This window comes from Triturus cristatus, chromosome 10 (genome assembly GCF_964204655.1).
Source record: "Triturus cristatus chromosome 10, aTriCri1.1, whole genome shotgun sequence".
Taxonomy (NCBI): domain Eukaryota; kingdom Metazoa; phylum Chordata; class Amphibia; order Caudata; family Salamandridae; genus Triturus; species Triturus cristatus.
This window is the reverse complement of record NC_140593.1, coordinates 68528589-68552239: the sequence shown is the minus strand read 5'-3', so window position 1 is coordinate 68552239 and position 23651 is coordinate 68528589. Positions and strand designations below refer to the sequence as shown.

The 23651-nt window shown below is 48.0% G+C and overlaps 1 protein-coding gene across 1 annotated transcript in view; it reads right to left on the bottom strand.

Moving 5' to 3' along the window:
* Positions 1-1872: 1872 nt before the first annotated feature.
* The window catches only part of PLCL2 (phospholipase C like 2), a 464688-nt gene continuing 442909 nt past the window's right edge, over positions 1873-23651 (bottom strand). Inside the window, exon 6 of the mRNA XM_085630443.1 lies at positions 1873-3086. Within this exon, the coding sequence (XP_085486569.1) occupies positions 2907-3086 (180 nt within the window). The 3' untranslated portion in view covers positions 1873-2906. The remainder of the gene's footprint in view (positions 3087-23651) is intronic.

The window sequence follows — 23651 nt, the reverse complement described above, 5'->3', positions numbered from 1 at the left end:
CCCCCTATGTCATTGTTCTGATGGACCTATACTTCAGGTGGGTTGAAGTATCTTGTGCGCAGGACATTTCATCTTCAGGAGTGATCAGGTTTTTAGAAAGTGTGTTTAAGAGAGAGTTTTCCTAGGTACCTAATTACGGACAATGGGGTACAATTCTGCTCTTGGGAGACGGAGTCGTATTGGCAGAGTTGTGGTATTGTTCACAAGAAATAAGCTCTGTATCACCTTGAGACGAATGGTGACATTGAAAGTCATTAAAACTTTAAAGGAAGGCATACAACTAGCAAAAGTGAATGGTTTGGATTGGAGAAAGGAGTTGTCAAGTAGACTGTCAGGTTATCGTTTTTCACCGCACCGCATGACTCCTTTTGAATTTTTCAAAGGAAGATCCCCGTCTACGTATGTATGTCCCGGTTGGATGTGCTGGAGCAAAGGATGTGTTGATAATACCCCTGGTGAATAGAGAAAGAAGGAGGTTTCTTTTCAACATAAGAGGAAATAAGATTTTGACTTCCATAAGTGCGTGAGAAATGTTGAAGTTGGTGTGTGTGATTTTGTTAAAATCAAAGCACCTATAGGTTGTGCTAATTGGTCTAAATTCACTAGAGAGTTACAGGTAATCAAATGTTAAGAATGCTGTTAAGACACATGATGGTCGCATCTGGAACAAGAGTAGGGTTGTTGTTTTACCGCAACCACATGATTCTTCTCACAGCGCAACCTTTAGCTCACAACCAGGTGGAAGTGGGATCTGTGATTCAGGTTCACAAGGATCTTCTAGGAGTACTCCCTTAATCCACAGGAGAAGCACAAGGGAGATCAGGAAACCTGCTTATCTCAAGGATTTCATTGTGTGAATTTGTTTTTTCCTGTAATGATTTATTTTTTACATGTCTTTTGATGTTTGACTGTATTCATTTCATACCTTTTCTACATTTGTTTCATTATGCACTGCAGTGTTTTTTGTTGTATGAGGAGGAGAAGTGTGACGTGGAACCTCATCTCCGATGAGGTCACTGTCAGAACCTCCACAGTGGATTCTTCCTGCGTGAGAATTCTGTGGGATGACAGTCACTCAAGCCTGGCCGTTGGATGAGGTGTATAGAATAAATCCCACTTACCTTCTACTGGTCTTTGGTTCTCCTTTCAACAACACCACACAATGCCATGCCATACTTGATCAGTATGTGCACTAGCGGGAGGAGGTCTGGAGAAGCTGCAGTTCTACCACTGTAACATACGGTGGAAACATACCTACATGTGCGTTATAGACCAGTTTACATTACACAAATACTCGACACACTCATGCCTTGAACCTGAGCTTGCACCCAGCACACGTGTGACCCAAAGTTCATTCATGCACCGGATTGGTAGACTATCAGTAAAACTAGTTTGTGGAAAAAATATGATTACCTAGACCTGCAACAGAAATCAATAGTTTGGGAGCAGCCATTTTGCTTATTTTTAGGTCTGAGTTGGTCTACTATGAAGCCAGTGGGCTTTGCCCCTCCCATGTCACTTTCAACCATTAACTTATTTTACTAGCCTTTTTTATTCTTTGGCTTGAGGCTTTGTCAATCACATCTTGGCTCAGCCCACAGTAGTTTTCTTTCGGCTAATGTCATTGGCTGTTTGAGTGTGTATTCTTCCACCTGAAAGGCACTGCAATGCACGAGGGACTATTTTACAGCTCCCCGCCTCCTCCTCAAAGTCAATGCATGCATTCAAAGGCATGCACAAATACACACTACTGTTTCTTTGCCAATGCTTGTTCACTTTCAACCTGGATTGGCAAATTAAAATACACATTGATTAGTCAGGGAGCATGTTTTAGGCAAAAAGCTGTCAGCCAATAATTGTATTTTCGCCAAATGTTGTAATCCATGAAATTTATTGCACTGTTAGATGTTATCCTACACTTTAATATCCAACCATAAGCGCTCGTGAACGGGAGAGGGTTTGTCCCCTACGCACAATTACACTTTTAGTTATCATTGCCTCGTGGAGGAAACACCTGAAAGAACAGAAAATCAAAACTGTAATAGATGTCTACAAATCTACTACTCAAGAAATTACTATCCTCTCATAAGAAAAAAAAATCTAAGTACAGTGTACTTTTTAAGTTAGAAAATAAAACCTTAAAACTTTGTTAAAAGCTGCATTTGCATGAGTGTACTATCATAATTCTGTTTTTATGTGAACACCGGACTTCACAAAATGAAAATAAAAAGTATGTACAACATATTTGGTCACTTTTACATTCGATATCTACATCTGCAAAAGTTCTCAAGTGTGTTTGGCTGCTGTCTCTTTCGGCAGATCACACTTTTTTTCTCTTTTAGCACAAGGCCCTCCTATGGCACAAGCATCTCTGCTCAAGGGCATTTGCATTTTTTATTTAGAGTTATGGCTCAAAAAGCACACCACTGCCACAATGGCTTCCAAATCCTTCATTTGAGCAGGAGTCGCACATTTCCAGCGAATCGAACGTATGGCTATTATCAACCGAGGTTCCCCTGCAGCTCTGTATCCACATTCAGTCCACACGGGAAGAGTGTTATTATTTCATCCAGAGATGAAATAAGTCATTTTGAGCACTCCGCGTATATGATTTCACATCTTCGTCATGCACACATTTTGCCCAACCCAATTCCTACCAATTAATTCCTCAATTCCCATTCCTCGCCTGTCTTCTGCACATGGTGTCATCACTAGTTTAGCAGATAAACTTTCCAGTTGTGCTTCGAAATTTCCATAAATATAGACGTAAATATATTTTTACAAATATATATCTAAATATATATTTTTTTTATAAGTGCAAAGCAAAGTTGTGTGTAGCTCCAGTTGGTCCTAGAGTTGAAAACTCTGTTTAAACGTATACATAATCAGAGCCCCTTCTAGTCTTGTCAATCTCCAGTCTCGTCAGCTTCTTTCTCGGGGATGGCTTCCAAGCTTCGTCGTGGTTTTGCCACCTCGGCTGCTCCTGTGCCCGGTTTGTTAAGTCCACATGAAAGGGCAGCATAGTGGGTTTGTTTAAGGTTGTCCATGGTCTCTGTTTTCGCATATTTTAAGAGATCCGCCTGTCCCTGTAGGGAGAAACAGAGTTAGAACATGAATGAAGACGCAATGCGCAATTGTTTGGTGCAGAAGTGTCAATAATAACAACACACAAGAAACCCGTAAAACTGAAAATACTAAATGTTAGCATTGATACTAAAAGTAGTATTAAATGTAATAAAAGTAACAGGAATGCTAGTTTTTACTTTTTTATACGTCACTTACTACCGCAGTTTTACCATTCCTTACTACTGTAAAAGGCAGGCGTTACAATTATCCAGAATCAGATCTGTAAAATAGCCTGTTCCATCCTAAGGAAAGAAGTATAATACACCTATCATGAAGTTTTTAAAATTCCAGTCTTAAGATAAACTGTCTCAAGACTACGTTATAACAACTTTGCCTAACTTGGAGTTACAACGTTTAACCTGACCTGCACATTTTTAAAGTTTGGTTTACTTACCAGGAATGGATGGACTTAAAATCCGCCTTTTTTGGTATTCCCAAATTAAAGCTAATTACTTCGGCCACATGCAGATAAAAGTAATTCATCCAGAGTGATGTGGGGAAAAGTACTTACCTGTAACAATAGTTCTACTCACGAATACCCCTGTCAGATTATACAACCCAAAATATATCTTCGGAGTGTCTCTTTATTTGTCACTCATGACCACCGGGCCAATAACTGTGCATATTAACAGAAGGAGTTAAAAAGAGGGTTACAAAGGAGTAATTAAGCTGTAATAGATGCACATTTGCTAGTACTACAGTGCCATTTTCAGACTAGTTTAGTCTTAAGACTTATTGAATCTGTGTGTTTAACACATGAATATCCTACAAGTATGAGAATGAAAAAAATATTATCAAATAAATAAATGTGGGCAGAGGTTTAAAATCCATGTACTGTAACTCTCAGGACAATCCGCAATACATCAGCCCTATGGGGGGGACCTTCAGGATAATGTGAGAACCTATTAACAAGACCTATGCAGTGAAGGATGCACCAGGCCAAGTTTCAGAAGACGAAGCTGAGGTCACACGTGTTATTTCAAAACGGAGTGACAAAAACATGGACGGAGTTATGCAGCTTCTTGTGGTGATTGGATGATTCCTCGAGGTTACTGAGTCTGTCTCAAAGTGAGGTAGACTAACACAGAATACCAGGGATCCCAATATATAATTAGCAAATATGGAATATGAAGATTAGACAATGCATGTTCAGTTAAGTGCAACTGGGATCATAAAGAACAAAGCCTCGATGTAACTAAATCTGCTGCCTTTAAACGATGGATTTAGGGCCAGATCTCTGTACTGGGGTGAAGGTTGACATTGTGCAGCATTCTGCCCATCAATTGCTCTTTTGGCATTTGCCACCCTGAGTGGGTCGGGTACGCCCAGACGTGGGTCCCGTGCTCTCCATGCCACTGGAGTCAAGCTAGCCTGGCTGATGAGGGATGATGGCCCGAAACCGGTCCCAGGATGCATTTTACAGTCCAGGGAGGACCTGGCCTGGCAGTTCGGGCTAGACTGTTCCCATGAGGCATAGGGTCAAGACTGATTTGCATATGGCTGGGTCTGAACTGAAAAGGCATGGGGAGCAAACAAACAATGGATTTAGGCCCAGATCTCTGTACTGGGGTGAATTTCTGAAATTGTGCAGCATTTTGTCCATCAATTGTTCTTTTTTGCATTTAAAGGTGACAGCATAGATCATGAGTGCAAGACCATCTTTGCCATGGTGCGGGCTTTACGAAAGGAGACCTACTAATTTGGCAGCATCATTGAAGGAGTTTTTACTATTCTTTCTGGTATGATCATTGATTGACTCTACTATTTTACAGCATATGGCAGGGCCAAACGTTGACGTTAGACTCTACCTTGTCACAACCAATTATCAGCACATAATTGATCCTTCAACATTGGAAGTCCCAAATCCAACCCTGTCCTGAAGATGACCACTCCTATTCATTGAGAGGTTGAAACGCTGTCGACAGCACAACAAACGGACGTTTGTACTACAAAAAACCTATCTGAGGCTTTGCAATCTACACGGAATATGACACAGCCCTATCTCCTTTTCATCTGTGCTAGCTGTTTAGTTGTGTCTACATATTGTCATTGCTTGTACTTTTTATTGAATGTGAGCACTGCGCGGCACTAAGCACTGTGCAGTTTTTTCTGATTGTTTTTACAACATACTTATTCGTTGTTAGACCCACATGTGTGATTTCAGAGGCTTGCTCTCTCGTGCTACTTCTGGAACTATAATGTCAATATGTTGTATTTGTTTAGAACAATTTTATCTTTAAATAAGCACACTGAATGAGTCCTAGGTAACCATTGTTTCTTTAAAATGATATTTTACTACTCAGCAGCATGTCAGGGGGCCATTTGCAGAATTCCATCACAGCCCGTGTCATTCTTGCTCCGCCACTGGTAGGTGAGATGTATTACATCCACAGCAGATTCGCTCTTGAAAATGTAGATTCTGTTGAATTTTCATTCAACTGTGTTCTCTAGTATCAGATGAAAAACAGAGTTTATTTTTCCAATCACTGCCACAAGATAAGTTGGTGAAATTTTTGTAGTGCCCGTTTTTAGTCACACTTTTGTTGTCAACTAAATCCAGCTTTTTTTTTTGAGGAGCAGTTTTTAAATATTAAAATTGATTAGGAAATTTTCTTACCTGTGTTCTATTAATTCTCTCTATTACGGCAGCACACAGACCATGGCATTTGAATGCTAAGACACTAAGAAATCTGAAAGATGAGTGCACACTTTCTAGATTTTTAGGTTTCACCTGCACAGTGCTTACGCTGTGCTTGAGAATCCATTGTTTTTCATATAAACTTAAAAGGGATTTACATCCTGTCTTTTCTATCCTGGATTCTCATTAGTTCCTATGTGTGCTACTTACTTTTCCTCCATTTTTATTGGCTGTAGCATATTTTCCTGCATTGATCAATGCTTGTTCCTTGTCTTTCTCTTATCAGTTTCCCGTAGCCGAAATACTGGTAACGTCTGCTTTGGTGGAACATTTTTTTAATAAAGTTTTGCCACTTTTTGCTTTTTACTCTTGCAGCATAGTTATATAACAATTTATCCCCAAGAGAGATTAAGTGATTTGCATAGAATCACAGTATGTTGTGCCACCGAGAGTCGAACAGGGATCCATGTTATTTGTCAAGGGGCTCTTTGCTTATCCTGGACGATCATTGATCAAACCAGCCTCCCAGTTTTCAATTTTTCTGATTTATACACATATATACAGATGCAAAACAATCTGTCATTATCTGCATGCATTACTGAAAATGGAAAACTCAGAAATTACATCTTCGGAGTGTCTCTTTATTTGTCAGTCATGACCACCGGGCCAATAACTGTGCATATTAACAGAAGAGGGAGGTAAAAAGAGGGTTACAAATGAGTAATTAAGCTGTAATAGATGCACACGTGCTAGTACTACAGTGCTATTTTCAGACGAGTTTAGTCTTAAGACTTATTGAATCTGTGTGTTTAACACATGAATATCCTATAAGTATGAAGAATGAAAAAACATTTATCAAATAAATAAATGTGGGCATTTACAGATGGAACTTCATTCTTTAGGAACCAAGAATATCTTTGCATAAACACCAATAAAATGAAAAGAAAAAACTGGACAAATACAGACTGCTCAATTTCTAGAGGGCGAAGATGAGCAGACTTACCAGAGCAGAGTTGTCCAAGACCATGCACGCCTGTCGTAGTCCTTGTGCGACTAGGTCGAAGGGCCCCTTCGGAAAAAGACCGTAGCAAGTGTCTGACACATCTACAGCGTACAGACTTTCTCACACCTAATGAATGAAGGAATAATAACTTCTAAAGTGCACAGCAGCTCAAACAAGAACACCCCAGCTCTAAAATCGGCTGCAGAAAGAAACGAAGGGAGAGCGCTTCTTTAGAGAGATGCGCCAAGGCTTGATGAGTTTCTGAAAAGAAGCTTCAGAAGTTGTAAGCTGAAGATGAACAGGGATGGAGTTTCAATGTGTTAGACGGACCGGGAGGGTCGGCCGAGGACAAGGGGAGAGGTCTCCGGGGAGAGCCGTCTCCAGCGATCGTACAGACGAATAACTTCCCCCCCCCACAGATGTACACCACACAAGGATAAGGTTTAACGTTCTTTATAAGCGATCTCTTAGGTACGATAGAATGGTACAAGGAGGTCTGGACTCAGGGGTCCCCTCGATTCTAGTCTCTTGGTTGGGAAAGGGGGTAGCGGGACAGTCTGGTTACCAATCGGGTAGATGCGATGATGGATAGCTCACAATCCTCGAGCTCTGTGTTCTAGCTGGATGGGCCGCGGCAGCGCCAGCAGGTCCCGGTGAAGGTGGTCGTTACACGGTCCGCGGCAGCGCCAGCAGGTCCCGATGAAGGTGGTTGTTACACGGTCCGCGGCAGCGCCAGCAGGGCCCAATGAAGGTGGTTGTTACAACGGTCCGCAGCAGCGCCAGCAGGTCCCGACAAAGGTGGTGGTTCCAACGGTCCGCGGCAGCGCCAGCAGGTCCCGACAAAGGTGGTAGTTGCAACGGTCCGCGGCAGCGCCAGCAGGTCCCGACGAGGATGGAGGATGTAGAAGGCCGCGGCAGCGCCAGCAGGCAGGACGATAGTTCACAAGGCAGGGCTACGGCAGCGCCGGTAGTCCGTCAAGGATGAGTTCTTCTCGGTGTCTCTCGACTCCAGGATACAACTGCCTTCCTGCTCTGGAGCTGTCCTAGTTATAGGTCTGGCGCCCTTTGATGTCCGGACCCTCGCACTTGGAGGTCGGGAGGTCCGGGATGAGGGAGTCCAGACACCCAGCAGGGGGGTGGAGCCAGCGCCCGGGGGAGCTGGAGGGCGATCGGCACCTGGCGGGGGAGAGCCATCGACACTTCTTTCTCCCATCGACCTGCCAAGTGGTCCGTTCACCTCCTGGGTGGATGGTGGTGCCGGGATGTCGGGGCCTGGCCAGGCCCAGGGTTAGGGTCGAGCTGAGGCCACGCGGCCTCGTGGTGCAGTGTCCAAGATGGCGGCCGGTCCGGCCGAGGGAGCCGGTAGTGGTTCGGCCCCATGATACAGAGATGTCCGGGGGCAGGAGTTCCGTCTGGAGACGGGGTGCGGGTTGTTTCTGTGGGTAACACCTGGAGGGCCGGGGCTTGGGCCCTGTCATGCGGGGAGGGAGCAAGCCCTCCATGTGGCCTGTCCAACATGCGTCCCCCCCCAGCTGAAGGCGGGGAGAGTCACCCATCCTCTTGGGGACTCTCCTCGTCGAGGCGGAAAAAGCGTGACAGGCCATCTGCGTTGGCGTGGTCTTGGCCCGGTCGATGTTCCACAGTGAAGTCCATCCCCTGCAGGGAGATGGACCAGCGCAATAGTTTGGGGTTTTCCCCCCGCATCTGCATTAGCCATTGCAGGGGTCGATGATCTGTTTGCACCCGGAAGTGGGTACCGAAGAGATAGGGCCGGAGCTTTTTGAGGGCCCACACCACTGCGAAGGCCTCCCTCTCGATATTGCTCCAGCGCCGTTCTCGGGCCAGGAGGCGTCTGCTGATGAAGGCCACCGGTTGGTCAAGTCCCTCGGAGTTCAGCTGGGAGAGGACCGCCCCGATGCCATGGTCGGAGGCATCTGTTTGCACAATGAATTCCCGACTGTAGTCGGGGGCCTGGAGCACAGGGGCAGTGCACATGGCGGCTTTCAGCTTCTCGAAGGCCGCTTGACAGTCTGGGGTCCAGTTGATCTTCTTCGGGTGGTTCTTGGATGTGAGTCCCGTGAGGGGCCCCACAATGCTGCCATAGTCCCTCACGAACCGCCGGTAGTAGCCGGTGAGCCCCAAGAAGGCTCGGACCTCGGTCTGCGTGACTGGGGGCTGCCAGGACTGGATGGCAGCGATTTTGAGTTGCAGAGGGGCCACCAGACCGCTTCCCACCTGGTGTCCGAGGTAGGTCACGGATCCCTGACCAATTTGGCACTTGCCGGCCTTGATTGTGAGGCCGGCCCGCTGGAGGGCCTGCAGGACCTCTCGGAGGTGGTGGAGGTGGTCGGACCAGTGGCGGCTGTACACAGCGATATCGTCCAGGTAGGCGGCGCTGAACTCCTCGAGCCCCGCCAAGACCTGGTTCACTAGTCGCTGAAAAGTAGCTGGGGCATTCTTCATGCCGAAGGGCATGACTTTGAAGTGGTAGTGGCCATCGGGGGTAGAAAAGGCGGACCGTTCTTGGGCCCGGGGTGTGAGACCGATCTGCCAGTAGCCCGCTGTCAGGTCGAAGATGCTGAGGTAGCGGGCAGCCCCCATGCGGTCGATCAATTCATCCGCTCGGGGGATGGGATGAGCGTCGGTTCTGGTGACAGCATTCAAGCCCAGATAGTCGACGCAGAATCGGAGCTCAGGAGTAGTGCCGGGGGTAGCAGCTTTGGGGACCAGCACGACCGGGCTGGCCCAGGGGCTGTCCGAGGGCTCGATGACCCCGAGCGTGAGCATCTTGGATACTTCCTCTTGGATGCAGGCCCGCACCCGATCTGGTAAGCGGTATGCCCGGTGTCTGATAGGGGGACTGTCCCCAGTGTCCACGTCGTGCAAGCACCAGGGGGTGACCCCGGGGGTAAGGGAAAACAAGGTAGCAAACTGCAGCAGGAGGTCCCGGCAGCCTTGGCGCTGTTCCGGGGTGAGGGCATCGGAGAGCCGGACCCCGTCCACGGAACCATCTTTCCCCCGAGTCTTCAGGAGATCAGGGAGAGGCTCGGAGTCTTCTTCCGCTCCACTGTCTGTAGCCATCAGGAGGCTGAGCTCCGAGCGCACAAAGTGGGGTTTGAGTCTGTTGGTGTGGAGGACCCGGAGGGGGTTCCGGGGAGATTCCATATCGATGAGATAGGTGACGGGGCTCTTGCGTTCGACCACTTTGAAGGGCCCCGTCCACTTGTCCTGCAAGGCACATGGTTCGGTGGGGGACATCACCCACACTTGTTGGCCAGGTTCGAACTCGATGGAGGAGGCATTTTGATCGTACCATTTTTTCATGTCCTCCTGACTGGCCTCAAGATTCGCTTTTGCCACTTCTCGGAATCGCCTGGTCTGATTGCGTAGGGTCAGGAGGTACTTGAAGACGTCTGGAGGGGTCTTTAGGGGGGCCATCTCCCAACCTTCTTTGACTAGGCTGAGGGGCCCTCGCACAGGGTGCCCGTACAAGAGTTCGAAAGGGCTAAAGCCGAGGGACTTCTGGGGAACTTCTCGATAGGCGAAGAGGAGGCACGGAAGTAGTACATCCCACTGGCGACGGAGGGGCTCTTCCAATCCCCCAATCATTCCCTTGAGCGTGCGGTTGAATCGCTCGACTAGTCCGTTTCCTTGAGGGTGATAGGGGGTCGTGAATCGGTAGGTGACCCCGCACTGTTGCCAGAGGGACTTCATATACTTCGAAATAAAGTTTGTGCCTCTGTCGCCGACGACTTCTCGGGGGAAGCCCACCCGGGAGAAGATCCCCATTAAGGCCCGGCCGACCACCGGGGCTGTTACAGTTCGCAGGGGCACAGCCTCGGGGTAGCGGGTGGCGTGGTCCACCAGTACCAGGATGAACCGATGTCCTTGTGCTGTACGGGGGTCCAGGGGCCCCACAATGTCTATTCCCACCCTCTCGAATGGGGTGGTGACAACTGGGAAGGGTTGCAGAGGTGCTTTGAGTTTGCGGCCGCTCTTCCCGCTGGCCTGGCACGTGGGGCAGGACCGGCAGTGGTTGAGGACGTCGTTCCTCATCTTTGGCCAGAAAAAGTGGGTCACCAGGCGACTGTAGGTTTTGTCCTGGCCCAGGTGTCCAGCCAGAGAGACATCGTGGGCCAAATTTAACAGGAAGTCTCTAAAACGGAGGGGCACCACCAGCACTCGACTGGCCCCTAACTCTGCGATTCTCTGTTCGCTGTACAATAGGTCGTTGTCCCAATAGATCCAATGGGCTCCGGTGGTGTCCCCGGCGCTTTGGGCGAGGGCTTGCTGGCGGAGTCCCTCCAGGGAGGGACAGGTCTTCTGTTCTTGACGGAACTGTTCCTGGGTGGGCCCCCCTTCTTGACGCCACTGAGCCAGGTCGGGAAGGTCCTGGGGCTGAGCGACCCCTTCGGGGGTTTGCTCTGGGGGGTCGGTATAGTCGGTGTCCTCTACTGGAGCGATCGGGGGAGGAGGTGCAGGCCATTCTGGTTCTTCTGGTCGGGTGATGGCACGGGCGGCCATGGACCGGGAGGTTACGCACGCCCAGTCCGGGAGGCCCAACATCCCCAGGTGTTCTCTTCTTTCTACGGCGGCCCACGGGGAACTCTCAAGATCATTCCCCAGGAGACAGTCCACGGGGGCATCATCCCGGACCGTCACCTTCAACATGCCGGAGACTCCTCCCCATTCGAAGGGGACGCAGGCCATCCGACATAGACTCTCTGAATTGTCGGCTGAGCGGACGGGGCAGAGAATGTTCGGCAGGATCTGCTCTGGTTTTACCAGGTGACAGCGGACGGCCGTCACACTGGCCCCCGTGTCAAGTAGTGCTTCGGCCCGGCGCCCATTAATGTTCACCCACTGGCTATATTTTCTGGTGTTGGCGGGTAGGGGAGCCCGCGGGACCATGTCTCTTCCCCCTAGGCACGCTAGAACCATGGCGGCCGGTTCCCACTCTTGTTGTGCCTGCTCGTAGTCTTCCTGTTCTTCGGAGATTTGTTCTCCCCCCAGGGCGGCGGCAGCTACCTGGCGGGGTCTCGGAGTTTGGTTCTGTGGACAGTTCGGGTCATTGGCGTAGTGGCCGACTCGCTGGCATCGGTGACACGTGACGTTGGCTCGGAACCCCGGGCGCATCGGGGGGTTGCCCCGGCTGGCCGGGGGCGGGGTGCTGGCAGCGGGAGCGGCCGGGACGGTGTCTCTTCCTCGTCCCTGGCCTCCTCCACCTCCTCGGGGACGGTGCTGACCTTGGTTGCACCGGTTCTGTTCGTGTGGCCCTCTCCGGCCACTCGGGTGCTTTCCCACCGGTCAGCTTCAGCGGCGAGTTGCCGTGGGTCAGTCAATTTACTGTCGAGGAGGTGCTGCCTGAGCTCGACGAAGCAGTTGTTAGAGAGGTGCTCCCACACCATGAGATTAAAAAGTTGCTCGTAGGTCGTTACGTGGCTTCCCTTGATCCAACCCTCGAAGGCTCGGCTGAAATAGTTGACATATTCCACCCAAGTTGTACCCGGGATCCGGGTGCAGTCTCGAAACCTCTGGCGGTACATTTCGGGTGGGAGCCCATAGCGGGTGAGGAGGGCAGCCTTCATGTGGTCATAGGATGACATCTGATGGTCTGGGAGCTGTAGCAGGGGATCGCGGCCTTCGTTGACGAACCTCCCCCATAGACCGGCTCCCCAGTCACTTCGATCGATCCGGTGGGAGGTCATGGCGATCTCGTAGGCCTTGAACCACTGTTGTATGTCGTCCTCTCGGACATACTCTCGAACGACATCCTTGGGGATGTGGACTTTCTTTTCTGTCGCTCCCGGGGTGCGCGGTCGCTCGGGCACCTCCGGTTCTTTGTTCTGCTTCCGTAGGTCTATTTCTGCCAGTTTGCGCTCGTGTTCGTATGCTAATCTCTTTTCTTCGAGCTCTCTCTGCCTCTGTTTTTCTTCCCGTTCTTCTCGGAGCCGCAGATGTTCTAGGTTCAGTTTTTGCTCGGCTAATTTTAGTTCACCGTCCATTTTGAGCCGTGCCATTTCTAACTCATGTAGTCTGTTTTTTTCTCTCTCTTGGATCTCTTCCTGCGAGAGGCCCGTTCCTCGCTCCTCGGGAGCCGTGGCGTTCCTCTCTGATGCTGCAATGTTTTGGTCCGGGGATCTGGCGGCCCCGGTTTCTGCCCACGACTCAATGGCGTGCTTGAAATCGTCTTTGGTACACAGGCCGGTGGTAGCAATGCCTAGTTCCATGCAGAATTGTTTCAATTCACGATGGCTGTACTCTTCCAATTTCTCCATCTGGAATTTCTCGGTGGATCCGCTCTCTTTGGTTGACATTGTGGTTTTGTCGTGGGGTGAGCTACTCTCTGTACGATTACGCGTTGATTCGGATCGCGCCGCTGGCCACCAATGTTAGACGGACCGGGAGGGTCGGCCGAGGACAAGGGGAGAGGTCTCCGGGGAGAGCCGTCTCCAGCGATCGTACAGACGAATAACTTCCCCCCCCACAGATGTACACCACACAAGGATAAGGTTTAACGTTCTTTATAAGCGATCTCTTAGGTACGATAGAATGGTACAAGGAGGTCTGGACTCAGGGGTCCCCTCGATTCTAGTCTCTTGGTTGGGAAAGGGGGTAGCGGGACAGTCTGGTTACCAATCTGGTAGATGCGATGATGGATAGCTCACAATCCTCGAGCTCGGTGTTCTAGCTGGACGGGCCGCGGCAGCGCCAGCAGGTCCCGGTGAAGGTGGTCGTTACACGGTCCGCGGCAGCGCCAGCAGGTCCCGATGAAGGTGGTTGTTACACGGTCCGCGGCAGCGCCAGCAGGGCCCGATGAAGGTGGTTGTTACAACGGTCCGCGGCAGCGCCAGCAGGGCCCGACAAAGGTGGTGGTTCCAACGGTCCGCGGCAGCGCCAGCATGTCCCGACAAAGGTGGTAGTTGCAACGGTCCGCAGCAGCGCCAGCAGGTCCCGACGAGGATGGAGGATGTAGAAGGCCGCGGCAGCGCCAGCAGGCAGGACGATAGTTCACAAGGCAGGGCTACGGCAGCGCCGGTAGTCCGTCAAGGATGAGTTCTTCTCGGTGTCTCTCGACTCCAGGATACAACTGCCTTCCTGCTCTGGAGCTGTCCTAGTTATAGGTCTGGCGCCCTTTGATGTCCGGACCCTCGCACTTGGAGGTCGGGAGGTCCGGGATGAGGGAGTCCAGACACCCAGCAGGGGGGTGGAGCCAGCGCCCGGGGGAGCTGGAGGGCGATCGGCACCTGGCGGGGAGAGCCATCGACACTTCTTTCTCCCATCGACCTGCCAAGTGGTCCGTTCACCTCCTGGGTGGATGGTGGTGCCGGGATGTCGGGGCCTGGCCAGGCCCAGGGTTAGGGTCGAGCTGAGGCCACGCGGCCTCGTGGTGCAGTGTCCAAGATGGCGGCCGGTCCGCCCGAGGGAGCCGGTAGTGGTTCGGCCCCATGATACAGAGATGTCCGGGGGCAGGAGTTCTGTCTGGAGACGGGGTGCGGGTTGTTTCTGTGGGTAACACCTGGAGGGCCGGGGCTTGGGCCCTGTCATGCGGGGAGGGAGCAAGCCCTCCATGTGGCCTGTCCAACACAATGTTTTCCCAACACAAAGGCGAAGATATGACCACCAATGCAGCCTTTTCAGTATTTAGGTGTGATAAGGTGTCTGTGTCCCGATGACCGGAGGACACGAGTAGGTGTGTATCCGGGTAACAGTTTCTGGGGTACGTAGGACCACTTCAGTGACTGCCGATGAATAATGCCAAGTTCCTTCAACTGAACTCTTCTGTGACTAAGCAGCCCGGGGAGGCATATTAGGCCTTAAGAGACCGACTGAAGCCTGGAGTATTGAGGAGGCTTGCCGCAACATGAGCGTGGACAACAGTTTTGTGTGTAGCCAGAGGAATCAACTCATAGGTTTTCCTAAGGCCCTTAAAAGGGAGAAACTAGCGGCTGACACGGTGCATATTTGTGGGGTGAAGGTTATGGTAGAGTCTACCCTAATGCATAGATTTCTTACTATCTGCTTAGGGAGCGGTGGAAAACCAAGTTTGTGGGACCACCAGGCGGGCGACCAGGTTAAGGCAGACTGCCCTAAGAGGAGCTTAGTTCCTGCTGGGTTAAATCTTAGGCAACTGCGGATCCTCCAACTAGCTACCTCAGAAAAGCAGTTTTGAAATTATTTTTCTGTGCTGTGGTCTCTTTCGGAAAGCACAACGACCAGTTGTGTGTCGTCGGCGTAAGACAGAATTCACAAGAAAGTCAGACTTTTCCTGATAGTTTGTTAACCTTCCCATCTTAGAATGTGAATAACTAAAAATGTAGCTTTTTCTGACTCCTTAATTTACCATCCTCCTGGACCTGCTGGTAGCTGGAGCTCACGGTTGGCCGATGCACTTTTTCCTCATGTTCTTAACTGTGGCAACTTTACCATTTTAGGTGATTTTAATATTCACTTTGATAACAAACTGTACTGTTATTAGACCCGTTATTTTGTAATCTATGAGCCCCCACGCCCTTTGAGCTGGTCTGATCATTTTGCAGTTCTTCTCCTAATCAAGGGTCCAGTGTTAGAAACAAGGCGATGGGTCACTGTAGGCCTTTATAGATGCTGGGCCAAGCTCCATCCCAGAGACTTCTGTCTTCGACTTCAAAATTCGACGCCTATGTTAGAGGGGATCTATGGAATAGCTCGATGGATCGTCTATTCTACCTTTGACAATTCAGCCTTTCCAGATAGTACAACTACCATTACTATTGTCCCGAAAGAGAGATTGACATTCTTTCAGCCTTTGGAGACCACCAAGTTTCTGGCTTTATTAAATGCCACGTATAGGGTTCCCCCTCAGACCTTCTACCACCGGATACGCTATTAATAATGAGTGCTATGCTCTCCCCCCTTCTAAATGACCTGCTGAAGACCTCTTTAGCTTGCGAGACAGTCTCAAGGGCATGGAAACATGCTTCGATACTACAGCTACTTAAAAATCTAATATATCCAACTGGGTCAATTATCGCACGGTTGCCTCTTATGCTAAGAGTCTTGAGTAGCACAGTAATGTCCAGCTGTCTGCATTATTGGAATCCAATAATGTGCTGCACTCTTCCCAATTTGCATTTCAACTGGAACGCAGCACTGAAACCGCCCTCCTAGGCGTTACTGATCATCTTAAGCAGCAGTCGAACATACGAGGAACCACAGCTTTTATTCTTTTGGATTGAAGTGGCGCGTTCCTCACGGCCTAACACCGGGTGCTCCTCGAGGTTAGTGGGCGCTGGTGTCTAAGGACTGGCTCTTTCCGGGTTTCAATCATTCTTAGAATAGCGTTTGTTTCAGGTTCTTGCTAAACCTTACAAATCTTGTGGGATTAGATTACCCCACGGATTTCCCCCAAGGCTCCCCACTGAGTTCAACGGTATTTAACATACATGTCTGCCCGCTGGTGGATATAGTGGTCAATCACGGATTGTCTCTCTACTCCTATGTGGATGACAGGCAAATCGTTATATCACCTTCTACAAGGACAACAGCACTTCACCCAACATGTTTGCTGTCTTAAAGAAGTGTCAAACTGGATGTGGCTTAACTGCTTGGAATTAAATGGAAGCTAGACGTAAATGCTACTACTGGGTAACTAGCCCCAGTTGTGGGGTCACCATTGTTATGTACTTGCCCTACCCCCAGGCGGGTGATTAAGGATCTGGGTTTCTGGTTGGATGATGGACTGACTATGTATCAGCAGATCACTAATGTAGCTGCTTGTTGTTTTGTCCCGCTCAGATCCTTAAGTAAGATACCATGGCTTTTACCTTCGGAGACCCAAAAAACTACTGTGCAGGTTTTAATAATCTCCAGATTGGATTATGCCAATGTGCTATGTCTGGGTGCTACCAATTCCTAGATAAAATGGCTGCAAATTGTTCAGAATGCGGCGGCCCATCTTCTATGTCATATTCCTCATGGTGCTTCAGTTTCCCAACATTTCCGCCTATTGCATTGGCTCCCCAAAAAGTATAAGTCATTATGCTATGTGTATAAAGCCAAGCTTCAGGCTGTTTCCCTATATATTCGATCTCGGATTCATCCTTCCATCCCCAAGCGACAGCTACGGTTGGGTTACTGCAATCTGGCCACTATCCCAAAGGTTCAAGTGTAAGGCCAGGGAGGAGAGTCCTTTGCTTTCTTGGGGCCTAAGCTTTGGAAATCCTTGCCACTTACTCTGTGCCCAAGTATATACAATGTTCAGGAACATGTTTAAGACGTGGCTCTTCTAGTTCTTGCTCCGTTCTTTTCCACTAGCGCCGGGAAACTCTGTTGGGGTTGCAATGCACTTTACAAACCTGAATTGAATAGAATTTTAATTCCACAAGAACGGCAAGTGGTGACATATAGACATTAAAAAGGGTCGGACTAAAGGCCATACCCTGTGGTATTCTGTATGGAAGGAGGAAGCTGCCCGACTGAAAAGGAGGTAGTGAGACCTTCGCAGTCTGGTTTGTGAGAAAGGAGAAGACCCATTGATGTACACCACCGATAATACTGAGTAGACAGACGATCAATTAGAACTGCATGGGAGACCGTCTCGCAAGCCGCGGAGAGGTACAAGAGGATAAGTGTAGCAGAGAGGCCTTCATCCAGAAGAGCTCCTATGGATTCCATGGTTGCTAACAGGACATTTTCAGGGTTAAAGTGCTGATGGAAGCCAGGCAGGGTCTCATCTGTGAGAGAATTTTCTTCCAGATAGTTTGAAATCTGCCTATTAATTTATTTTCTAGTATTTTTACTGGTAAGCGCAACAACAAAATAGGTGTGTATCTAGAAGGCAAGACTTGAGACGGCCTGCAGTGCGAGGGTACGTTGGGGAGGGAGGAGTTGGGGAGAGGGAGTGCGAACGAACTTAATAGCTTAGAGATGCCAAGATAATACCTGGAGTACCCAGATAAACAGAATGTAACTCAACAAATGTTAGTCATGTAACAGGCAATGTTTACCGCTGACAACAAATGCATAAGTATTACAGCATAACCAATAAAATCTGTTTTAAAAAAAAAGAAAAATAGGTGTGTAGTTTGATAAGATTGTGGGATCTGCCGACAGCTTTTATAAAAGTGAATCCACAGGTGTTGACTTCCATGCCGAAGGCACAAACGAGGAAGTAATAGACTGTTTAACAGATGTCAGAGTCTAGGTCCAGTAGGTCCAGTAGTGGATTGACCCTTTATAAAGATGAAGGGAAGACGGGGATCATTAGTGGAACCAGATTTATAATTCCTAAGTCCTGACTGTTTGTTATATACTGATAGCGGTATAAAGTTGGCCATGGATTTGCCCCCAGGCGACTGGAAAAAGGATCTTCGCTGAATTAGAATTAAGTTGAGCAAGAAACGTTTTATAAAAAGGTGTGATTTTGTCCTGGAAGAATGTAGGCAGGTTGTGGCAGAGGTCTTGGGATGGGTGATATCCCTGCAACCAGCAAAGGACGACAGGAAGGTGCTGAATACGGAAAATACTCTGGGCGAATTATGGAAGAAGGATCTAGAGTGAACGAAAAAGTCAGCCCATATTATCCTAATACGTTTATGCTAAGACTTGAACGATATTTTGTGGACTTCATTCGCACCCATGTTGTAGTTGAGATGTCACTGGTAGTTTAACCATTTACACTCCCTTCATTTTTAAGGGAGTTATTAACCCATGGGGAACTGGTCGCTGGGCATTTAGATTTAAGTTCTTTAAGGCAAGATAGTTTATTCAGAGCTTCAGAAATCCAGATATTAAAGTTCCCTGCATCAGTGAATAGGTTGCCCGTTGAGAGCAGTAATGTGTCAATCAGAGCCTGCTTAAGGTTGTCAACTGAGGTTTTACTTCAGGCTGGAGATAGTCTTGAATGGGACTAAGTGGGAGGTGCTGGGGCAAGGACAGCGATGAACCTGTGCAGCCTTCATTATCACACTTTCTTGATTGCGAACCCTGAACCTTTCCGAGCGCTTCCTCAGTTGCTAAATTGCTCATTTCTCTACTTTGTTTCACAATTGAAAGTCTTCCATAGGTGCACTGCAAATATTTCCATGTGGTCTGTATTTACATGGTAAGGATTGTTATCCCCAATATGTCTTTGGCTGCACCCTGATGATGACCTAATGTGAAACTCATAGTTGGGTCGAAACATCAAAACTATTACCTTGGACTCTTTATATTTGCACCCGATTCAGGCAACTGGAGGGCTGCATAAGGTGTGCAGCCCTTACGTCGCACAGCAATACGCCATGAAGTAGTTTTATGGGCATTTTTAAGCTATCAAGTCTGCCTTTGTTTATTAGATGTTCCCCTCTTGGCTTCAACATTTCTTGCACATTTGATCCACACTCACTGCGCTGTCAAATGTTTTACTTTTTGTATCCCCGTTTCATAATTTAATCATGTCTGTTGATTTTGTTTATACAGAGCAAATGATGCAATTATATTATGTTTCTCTTTGACATTAAAAATTTAGTTAGGGACAGTATGTTGAATTTAATTTATTTCAATTTAATATGGTAGGTCACGGGTTTGCCTATCATACACTTTGAAGTTCTGTAAGGCACTGTAAAGATCATATGGGATACGTTTATCTTTACCCAGAAAGATTCTGCATTCCACTCCCTATTTTAATCGAAGGGACCACAGTTGGCCGTTGTGTACATTGGTAGTCAGGTTTCCATCATTTTTGGGTCAGGCCTAACGAGTAAGGATACCACAGATTCAACACGGCCGCCTAATAAAGTATGGATTATGTAGAATCAACACAGCCGTCCAGCCTAAATCATTAGATGGTTGTGTTACGTTATCCTTAATCATTAAAGTAGAATTAACACAACCATCTAATGATTAAGGAGAACGTAGAACAAACATGGCCGTCTAATGATTAAGGATAACGTAAAACAAACATGGCCGTCTAATGATTAAGGATAACGTTGAATCAACATGGCCGTCTAATGATTAAGGATAACGTTGAATCAACATGGCCGTTAAATGATTAAGTAATAGTATCCTTCCTGGGACGAGTTTGCAATCAGACATCTATTAAGCAGAATATATTACACCTGGGGTGAATCAAAAATGGTGCATTAATTCCTCTCCTATTAAAGTGACCAAACAGAAAACAGGAAATAATCTGAAAATTTACCAAGTAAAAAGCAAAGTGCACAAAAGGTGGGAGACGCATCAGTGGGTACAAGCCACAGATTAAGCGTACATTTAAGGGAGAAGGACATTTTTAAATGGAAAGCAGCACACAGCTCCTGGGCGGCAAAGCAACATCCACTGGAAACAAGAAAGTGTAGGATGGATTTCAGCAGCCAATGGGGATTGTTAGTCACTTTGCATGTATGGAGCTCTACTTAGCCTTGCTGCTTGTGCTAGGTATCTCAAGCTCCACGTCTGTTGCCAATGTGCCAGCACATGAGTGGAAAGTCTCAGAAAACGCCCCCAGTATAGACTGAGAAAGCAAACTATTACCCAGTCTTTAACAACAGAGAGGACTCCCAAGGAGATCTTTTGGTATTAAATAGCAATGTTCATCCTGGCATTTAATTGCATGGATGTCAGCCAACCTATCCCCTCTCTGTGCTGATGGCTACCTGTGGACTAAACAAGATGCTGGAACATGACACATAGGCATGACAGATGCGTGAATGACGCCCTCTTCATTTTATATTTGTGGAAGGGGGCAGACTATGGTTCCAAATACCCACCCTAACACATTTGACTTGAGTCTTCCTGTGGTGGTGAACACTGTGTAGCTATGATGAGACAGACAACTCTGGGGTGGGACATATGGGAACAAGCATGCACAGTGACTTACAGCATCCCGGCTGACAGCCACCTCTCACACTGATATTTCTGGTGAATGTTGCTTCCGCACACAAGAGCAAGACAGATGAAGAAGAGGCGTCATGCTGTGGGTGAGGCTGGATGTCCTACCTGTGTAATAAGCCAGATGTTTCCGCAGCAGCAAGGAGAGGGCACTCTCATAGGTACTAGGCATTGCATGTAGCAAAGGTGAGCAGCTCTTTGGCAGGGATGCAGGTGACAGATGCTGGCCTACCTCCAATCTCTGGACATGCTTTGCCATACTGGAGAGTCACAACACAAGCTTGTCCTTCAGTGCCTGTTCTTTGTTTCCTGCTGTGGGGCCGGGATGCCAACCCCCCCCCCCCCCAATCACCTCCTTACAGGCACAGCTAAGTTAAACATCCTGAGCCAGGGGCAGAACAGAAGGATAGACTTTAGAGGTAACACGCATTGGCATAGCCAATAGGTCTCGCCTTTGGGACCTTATAAGTGTTTAGCCATGCAACAGTTGCATAACTAAATACTTATAAGATCCCAAAAGCGAGACCTATTGGCTATGCCAATGCCTATTCATTACGGGGCTGAGAAGTAGTAATTGCATGCACGGGAAGAGGGCTCAAATACCAGTCTGAAACACAATCCAGATCCACTACGCTCCTGCCTCCTGGACTGTCTATCTCTAATAGGACCCCAAGTGGCTAACAATCATGCAAGTTCGTAGACGCAATTTAACTGAACCTTGCAGACAATTGTCTTATGAACGTGCATAAGCTGAAGAATTTAAATACGCTTTTGTAGCTTAAACTCTTGAGTTAATGGTTTAGGAGCTTCTAAAACAAGGAGGAAAGAAAGGGTTAATCACCTGCACATGCCGCCACTGTTGGAGTAAACAGAAGCAGGCAGGGGGGGGGGGGGGGGGGAGTGCTGGAGGGGGGTTTCGCAGTGCAAGGTCTCTCAGCCATGAGAAGCCCACAGCTATGTGTGTGTGCTTGGAGGGTGGGGGAGGGCTCCAAGTGTGAGGAGGGAGGGGGGAAGCCGTTAACAGGCAGACAGAAGGGATTATCAATGCCTTCGTGAACACCAGCGAAGGAAAAGGAACATGAGAGGAAAGAAATGAGAGTGCAAATGGATAACGCAGTTTGCAGCTTTTTAAGCAGCAGGCGTTCCAAAAAGAATAGAAATGGGGTGAAAGCCATCCATCCAAGACAGATTTTTATTTTTTTTCCATCAACAAAAATCTTTATTCAAAAAACTTTGAGATATACAAACATAGGTCAGGGAACTGCAAGCAGCAGGACTTGAAAGCGTTGGTGGGCATGATCATGAAGAAGGTAAGCAAGTGTTTGTGGGAAGGGTGAGTAGCTGTTGTGATGGGGTTCCCAATGCCAACAAAAACAAGAATAGGAAATTATTATGGGGAAATAAAAAGAGTAATTCAAACAAAGAAAAAAGAAGCAAAAAAGACTCAAATAATTTCTGATGGAGCCAGAGAGAATGAAATACCGAAAAGAACTGGTAAAAGAAAACAAGCGCGTGCTGCGAACCATGTTCTGAAAAGGGAGGAGGGAGATGCGAGCAGAGCATATGGTGTGCACTTTCGCGGCCGCTTTGATGTTCTCAGTGGGCGCTCGGCTCACTGAGAAAATCAAAGCGGCCGCGAAAGTGATCAGCAGGCAGACAAATGGTGCGTGCGCCCGGCGCACTTGCACTGTAGCTAGAGGCCTGAAAAGCCACTAGTTTGCACTGCCAATTCCCGCTTACTAAAACTCTCTCCAGAGCAGCGCTAAAGCGCTGGCTCAGGCGAGACCTAAAAAGCAGGTTGAGATGTCCTTAAATACCGCCATATGTTAAGATAGGTTTTTATTATGCTGCTTCTATTTACCGGAGTGCGTATTGTTTTGCTATATTTCGTGTTTAAATTGCTAAAACGCGAAAAGCCTCAATGTATGAGTGCATGTTTATCAGTTAAATACACCATTTTAAGACCTCAATTATTCTCAAAACACAGATTAAATATGGACAAATGCCAATATGATGGGCAAAATAGAAATATGGATAAACATGTATGGAAATGTTTAAAAATTAAATTCCATAAAACAAGGAGCCCTACTTGAAATCAGACAAACAGGACCTGCAGACTAACTGTAGTGCACCCCCCCCCCCCCCATGCACTAACAGACCCAGAGGCATAAAAGAAAAACCCTGGAGGTCCACAGGTGAGGGGTTGTGTTTAGTAGTGGTAGATTCTGTAGGACCTCTTTCGGTTTTGACACAACACAGGACTCATTCTTTTTTAGGTCGAGCCTGGACAGCGCATGCGCTGCACTGCAAGGCATGCTGTATTGAGGTATAGAAGAGAAGCTCCACCCATTTCCTGCCTATCTCTTCAATTGGCTCCTGGTACTGTCCTTTCTAAATGGTTGCTTTGGATTAGTCAATAGGCCTAGTAGTCCCTCCTTAGTACCCCCTTGTCTCCTTTTGGAACCTCCCATAAGGACTGGCTCTTTTACTGGTGTGTTTCATTTAGGTCTGTGAGCCCTATTTTTTAAAACGACTTTCTCCTTTTGCTGCAGGAATGCAGTCCCCTGCTTTCCTGCAGGTGACCACTTTTGAACTCTCTGCTCCTAATCGGCCAGGGACGCTTATCAGCTCTCTGCTCCAGGGCACCATGCTTGATATTTTAGCACGGCGCTGGCTGTCAAGTAAACAACAACACGGGCAATACAAACAAACAATGCGGGCTGCAGCTTTATTTTCACAGCAGGCACCTGCTCAACTTTTTTATTTTATTTACGTTAAACCATGAAGGCAGCACGTCGTCTTATTTATTTACATTCTATTCTATTTTTTTTCTTCTTGTATGCACACTTTTACCGTGCCGAGACTCGAACCGACTTTCCCAGGTCCAAAGTCGGCAGCTCTGAAGCTCCTCATGGCCAATGTACCCTGCAGTGCCACACTGAGTGCCCTGAACATGAATTATCTGCCCACTATAGGCAAAGTGATCCAATTCTTTGAAGCTTAGTACGAAATAATGGCTGAAAAAAGGAAAAA